This window comes from Lichenostomus cassidix, unplaced genomic scaffold, assembly GCF_008360975.1.
Source record: "Lichenostomus cassidix isolate B80296 unplaced genomic scaffold, HeHo_3.0 HiC_scaffold_40, whole genome shotgun sequence".
Taxonomy (NCBI): Eukaryota; Metazoa; Chordata; class Aves; order Passeriformes; family Meliphagidae; genus Lichenostomus; species Lichenostomus cassidix.
This window is the reverse complement of record NW_028147459.1, coordinates 2,228,588-2,235,112: the sequence shown is the minus strand read 5'-3', so window position 1 is coordinate 2,235,112 and position 6,525 is coordinate 2,228,588. Positions and strand designations below refer to the sequence as shown.

At 58.5% G+C, this 6,525-nt stretch overlaps 1 protein-coding gene across 3 annotated transcripts in view; it reads left to right on the top strand.

Moving 5' to 3' along the window:
• PHF8 (PHD finger protein 8) overlaps positions 1 to 6,525 on the top strand; it is a 60,059-nt gene that overhangs the window by 19,616 nt on the left and 33,918 nt on the right. For 2 of the 3 annotated variants that reach the window (XM_085046327.1, XM_085046324.1), the window contains exons 1-3: positions 1,830 to 2,101; positions 2,773 to 2,858; positions 5,086 to 5,194. In XM_085046327.1, coding sequence (XP_084902453.1) covers positions 2,004 to 2,101; positions 2,773 to 2,858; positions 5,086 to 5,194 — 293 coding nt within the window. In that variant the 5' untranslated portion in view covers positions 1,830 to 2,003. Of the gene's footprint in view, positions 1 to 1,829; positions 2,102 to 2,772; positions 2,859 to 5,085; positions 5,195 to 6,525 lie in introns of those variants that run through there. The other variant, XM_085046326.1, reaches the window with a different exon arrangement.

The window sequence follows — 6,525 nt, the reverse complement described above, 5'->3', positions numbered from 1 at the left end:
CCAAAATTTTCCCTCAAAAAACCCCTTTTTTGGGCCTGTTGTCCCCACGTGAATTTACCCCAATTTTTAGCCCCCAAATTGGCTCTTTTCACCCTAAAACACAAACAGTTGACCCCCAACCTCTCACTCTCCCCCTCATTTATCCCAAAATTCCTTTTTTTTTCCCCAAAACACCCCAGAGCCATAAAATTCCCATTTTCCACCTCAAATCCCCTCACAGGCCTAGAATTTCCCTCACCATCACCACGACAGAGGGGAACTGGGTTTACTGGTGATCCAAACTGGTCCGACTGGTGCCACAGCCCCTCCCCCATTCCCCTCCCCCTCCCTCAGCCCATTTTTGGGTCATTTTTTGGTCATTTTTGGGTCATTTTTTTCCACGTTTTTCATCCACCTCACCCCCTTCACCCGGCCAGCGAGGTGAATTCACGAGCGTTCCGGTTCGAGGGGGTGGGGAAGGCGTTTCGTTGGCGGGGAAAGTTGTTACGTAAAGCGCGAAAAGAAAAAAAAGAGAAAAATACTAAAAATTGAAGAAAATCCAAGCGTGGCTGGTGCGCGCCACTCTCAAAATGGCGGCCGGGTCGCCACATTCAAGATGGCGGCCGGCTCGCCACACTCAAAATGGCGGCCGGGTCGCCTCACTCCATAGGGCGATGGCGCCGCCACTCCCAAGATGGCGGCCGCGCCTCCTCACACCCAATGAGGGCGTTTGGTCCTTCCCAAAATGGCGCCCGAGCCCTTCCCAAGATGGCGGCGCGACGCGGCCAAAATGGCGCCCGAGCCCCGCCCTCTCCCTCCCCGTTTCCGCGTTTGAATAAAACTTTCCCGGGCGGCCGGAGCGCGCAGAGGCCGCGGCGGCGGCGGAGGCACCGGGTCCGAGCCGGGAGAGGCGGCGGCGAGCGGGCGGCGGCGGAGGAGCGGCCGAGAGAAGCGCCGGGCCTGGCCGGGGAGGGCTGCGGCCTAGTCGGGAGGTGGCGGTGCGGGAGGCGCAGGCCTCGCGGCGTCCCGCAGGCCTCAGGGGGGTCCCGCCGGCTTTGCGGGGGTCTTGGGGGGTCCCGAGAGCTTTCGGGGGGTTTGGGGGATCTCGGAGACCCCACAGCGCCGAGGGAGGGGGGAGCCGGGACCCCCCAGGCGCTCTGAGGGACCCCCGGGCCCTGCCGCCCTTTTTGGGGTCCCCACAGCCCGCAGACCCCTCAGGGGGTGACCCCAAACCCGGCAGAGCGGGGAGAACCCTCAGGACTCTTTTTTTGGGGTTTTTAGGCTCTCTAGACCCTCAGTCGGGGGTCCCAGCACCCTAGTGACCCTTGGAGGAATCCCCCAACCCCTCCAGACCCTTTTGGGGCTCCTAGCCCCTCATAAACACTCCAGGGGGATCCCAAATCCCTGAAAACCCTTCTAGGGTATCTCCATCCCCTCTAGATTCTTTTTTGGGGGGTTCTGCCCCCCAATTCCCCCCAAGATCCCCATTTTCCCCTCACAGGCCGCATTTTGGGGCTTTGGGGTCTTTTTAGGGAGAGAGTAATTTAGCTTTTAGCTGAGGGGTAACTTTTTGGGGTTTTTTTTGGGCGGGGGGTGTTCTGGGGGGTCCGTAGAGGTAGATTTTTTGGGGAGCGCTTTTGAGGGGATTTGGGGTCTTTTGGGAGTCCTCTCCAGAGCACCTCAGGGGTCGTTTTTGGGTTTTGGGGGAGCAGCGCTTTTGGGGGTGTTTTGGGGGGATTTGGGGTCTTCTTGGGAGTCCTCTCTGGAGCACCTCAGGGGTCATTTTTGGGGTTTTTGGGGATTTGGGGTCTTTTTAGGAGTCCTCTCCGGAGCACCTCAGGGGTCGTTTTTGGGGGTGTTTTTGGGGGGATTTGGGGTCTTTTTAGGGAGTCCTCTCCAGAGCACCTCAGGGGTCATTTTTTGGGGTGTTTTCTGGGGTTTTTGGGGGTCCGCAGGGCAGCGGGCGGATGTCCCGGGGCGGGGGGGCTCTGTAGGGTTCGGGGGTCCCCCCGGGGGTCCCGGCCATGGCCTCGGTGCCCGTGTACTGCCTGTGCCGCCTGCCCTACGATGTCACCCGCTTCATGATCGAGTGCGACGGCTGCCAGGACTGGTTCCATGGCAGGTGGGGCACTGGGGGCACTGGGAGAGGGCTGGGAGGGACTGGAGGGGACTGGGAGAGGGCTGGGAGGGACTGAGAGCGACTGGGAGAGGTCTGGGGGACTGGGGGGGACTGGGAGAGGGTTGGGGGGCACTGGAAGGGACTGGGAGAGGTCTGGGAGGCACTGGGAGAAGTCTGGGGGTACTGGGAGGGACTGGGGCATATTGGGATGGTCTGGGGGGTACTGGGAGGGACTGGGAAGGACTTGGGGGATACTGGGAATGATTTGGGAGGGTCTGGGAAGGACTTAGAGGGTACTGGGAGAGACTTGGGGGGTACTGGGAAGGACTGGGGAGTACTGGGATGGTCTGGGGAGTACTGGGAAGGATTGGGAAGGACTTGGGGGATACTGGGATAGGATGGGGAAGGTCTGGGGGGGTACTGGGAAGAGTGTGGGGGGTACTGGGATGGACTGCGAGGGACTTGGGGTTGCTGGGAAAGCATGGAAAGGACTGGGAGATGCAAAGAGAGCTCTGTGCTGGGGCTGTGGGGTGTGCTGGGGAGGCACTGGGGGTTACTGGGAGCCACTGGGAGGCAATGGGGGTTACTGGGGAGCCACTGGGGGTCACTGGGGAGGCACTGGGAGGCACTGGGGGTTACTGGGAGGCACTGGGAGTCACTGGGATGTCCCACAGCTGCGTGGGGGTGGAGGAGGAGGCGGCGGCCGAGATCGACCTGTACCACTGTCCCCAGTGCGCCGTGCTGAGGGGACCTTCCGTCAGTGAGTGAACTGGGAGGAACTGGGAGGGACTGGGAGGAGGGGTCTCCATCAGAGGGGATGCTGGGAGGGACTGGGAGGGACTGGGAGGGACTGGGAGGGGGGGATGGGTGTGGATGCTCTGGCATCCATGTGGGTCTATGTGGGATCTGTATGGGATTCATGTGGGTCCATATGGGATCCTTGTGGGATTCACGTGGATCCCTGTGGGGTCTGTGTGGGTCCATGTGGGTTTGTATGGGATTCTTGTGGGATTCACGTGGATCTTGGTGAGATCCTTGTAAATCCACGTGGGTCCATGTGGGATTGAATCCTGTGGGATTCACGTGGATCCGTGTGGGATCTGTGTGGGTCCATGTGGGCTTGTGTGGGATCCTTGTGGGATTCATGTGGATCCCTGTGGGGTCTGTGTGGGATCCTTGTGGGATTCATATAGATCCATATGGGATCCTTGTGGGGTTCACGTGGATATCGATGGGGTCTGTGTGGATCCATGTGGGCTTGTGTGGGATCCTTGTGGGCTTCATGTAGATCTGTGTGGATCCATGTAGGTCCACATGTTACTGGATCTATGTGAGATCCACGTGGATCTGTGTGGAATTCATGTGTGGATCCATGTGGGTCCATGTGTTACTGGATCCTTGTGGGATCTGCATGGATCTATGGGATCTGTGTGGGTTCTTGTGAGTCCATGTGGGTTCACATGTTATTGGATCCATGTGGGATCCATGTGGGATCCATGTGGGCTTCTGTGGGATCCTTGGGGGATTCATGTGGATCCATGTAGATCTGTGTGGATCCATGTGGGTCCACGTGTTACTGGATCCGTGTGGGATCTGCATGGATCTGTGTGGATTCTTGTGAGTCCATACGGGTTAACGTGTTACTGAATCCATGTAGGTCCATGAGATATCCATGTGGGATTCATGTGGGTCCATGTGTTACTGGATCTGTGTGAGATCTGCATGGGTCTGTGAGATCTGTGTGGATTTTTGTGAGTCCATATGGGTTCATGTGTTACTGGATTCATGTGGGATTCATGTAGGTCCATGTGTTACTAGATCCATGTAGGATCCATGTGGGATTCATGTGGGATACATGTAGGCCCATGTGTTACTGGATCCGTGTGGGATCCACGTGGGATTCACGTGGATCCATGTAGGTCCATGTGGGATCCATGTGGATCCATGTGGGATTCATGTGGATCCATGTGGGATTCATGTAGGTCCATGTGTTACTAGATCCATGTGGGATCCATGTGGGATCCATGTAGGTCCATGTGGGATCCATGTGGATCCATGTGTTACTAGATCCATGTGGATCCATGTGGGATTCATGTAGGTCCATGTGTTACTAGATCCATGTAGGATCCATGTGGGATCCATGTGGGATCCATGTGGGATTCATGTGGGATCCATGTGGGATTCATGTGGGATTCATGTGGGGTCCGTGTAGGTCCATGTGGGATTCATGTGGGATCCATGTGGGATCCATGTGTTACTAGATCCATGTGGATCCATGTGGGATCCATGTGGATCCATGTAGGTCCATGTGGATCCATGTAGGTCCATGTGGGATCCATGTAGGTCTCTGTGTTACTGGATCCGTGTGGGATCTGTGTGGGATTCCCGTGGCTCTCTGCATTTATGGGTTCCTGTAGCTCCATGAGTTCATGGTTCCCCCAGGTTTTTGTGGGAAACTCATATCCACATGGATCCCTGTGGGTTTATTTGATGTGATTCCCCGTGTTTGTGGGTTCCCCAGCTCTGTGTGGCTCCACAGAAACCCATAGCCCTGCAGGGCCCTGTGGGTCTGTTTGATTTGGGGAGAATTTGGGGGAATTTGGGGGGATTTGGGGGAATTTGGGCTGTGGATCCATATGGTTTGGGGTTCTGTGGGTTTCTCTGGATCCACCCGTGGCCACGTGGGTTGCTCCATTCCCTGAGGGTCCTTGGGTTCCCATGTCCCCATGGATCCACCTGTGCCCCCATGTCCCTCTGAGTCCCTGTGTCCCCGTGTCCCTCTATCCCTATGTCCCCACCCATGCTCCTCTGTCCCCATGGATCCACCTGTGTCCCCATGTCCCTCTTTCCCCATGGATCCACCTGTGTACCCCTGTCCCCGTGTCCCCCTGTCCCCGTGTCCCCCTGTCCCCGTGTCCCCACCCACATCCCTCTGTCCCCCTGTCCCCATGTCCTCACCCACGTCCCCATGTCCCTCTGTCCGGCAGTGAAGCGGCGCCGAGCTCCAGCCAAGGCCCCGGAGCAGGACCCAGGCCGTCCGGCCAGGACAGGCAGTGCCCAGTTCATCCGGGAGCTGCGCGGCCGCACCTTCCCCAGGTGAGGGGCGGGGCTGTCCGGGTGTGGGGCAGTCCAGGTGTGGGGTCAGTCCAGGTGTGGGTCTGTCCGGCTGTGGGGCTGTCCAGGTGTGGGTCAGTCCAGCTGTTGGTCAGTCCCAGGTGTGGGGTCAGTCCAGGTGTGGGGTCAGTCCAGGTGTGGGGTCTGTCCAGGTGTGGGGTCAGTCCAGGTGTGGGTCAGTCCAGCTGTTGGTCAGTCCCAGGTGTGGGGTCAGTCCAGGTGTGGGGTCTGTCCAGGTGTGGGGTCAGTCCAGGTCTGGGTCAGTCCAGCTGTTGGTCAGTCCCAGGTGTGGGTCTGTCCAGGTGTGGGTCAGTCCAGCTGTGGGTCAGTCCAGCTGTGGGGCTGTCCAGGTGTGGGGTCAGTCCAGGTGTGGGTCAGTCCAGGTGTGGGTCAGTCTTAGGTGTGGGGTCAGTCCCAGGTGTGGGTCAGTCCAGCTGTTGGTCAGTCCCAGGTCAGGGTCAGTCCCAGGTGTTGGTCAGTCCAGCTGTGGGTCAGTCCCAGTTGTGGGTCAGTCCAGGTGTGGGTCAGTCCAGCTGTGGGGCCAGTTCCAGGTGTTGGTCAGTCCAGGTGAGCCCCTTGTCCAGCTGGTGGTCACTCCAGCTGTTGGTCAGTCCGAGTGAGGCTCAGTCCAGGTGAGCCCTTTGTCCAGGTGAGGCTTAGTTCCAGCTGTTGGTCTGTCTAGGAGAGCCTTTTGTCCAGGTGAGGTTCAGTCCAGGTGAGGGGCAATCCCAGCTGTTGGTCAGTGCCAGCTGTTGGTCAGTCCAGCTCGGGGTCAATCCCAGCTGTTGCTCAGTCCCGGTCAGGGTCAGTTCCAGCTGTTGCTCAGTCCCGGTCAGGGTCAGTTCCAGCTGTTGGTCAGTCCAGGTCAGGGTCAATCCCAGCTGTTGGTCAATCCCAGCTGTTGGTCAGTCCAGGTGTGGGGTCAGTCCAGGTCAGGGTCAGGTCCAGCTGTTGGTCAGTCCAGCTGTTGGTCAGTTCCAGCTGTTGGTCAGGTCCAGCTGTTGGTCAGTCCAGCTGTTGGTCAGTCCAGCTGTTGGTCAGTTCCAGCTGTGGGTTCTCTCCTGCTGTTGGTCAGTTCCAGCTGTTGCTCAGTCCAGCTGTTGCTCAGTCCATCGGTTGGGGGTCCCTGGGGGTCCCTGGGGGTGTCCTGGGAGGTCCCAGGAGGTCACTGGTCACTCCTGGGGGTCTCACACCCCCTGTGCCCCCAGAGTGGACAAAGTCCTGCTGAGGCCTAGTGGGGTTGGGAGTTCCTATAGGGATTAGGAGGTCACTATGGGTTTTTTGGGGTCTCTATGAATTTTTGGGGTCCCTGT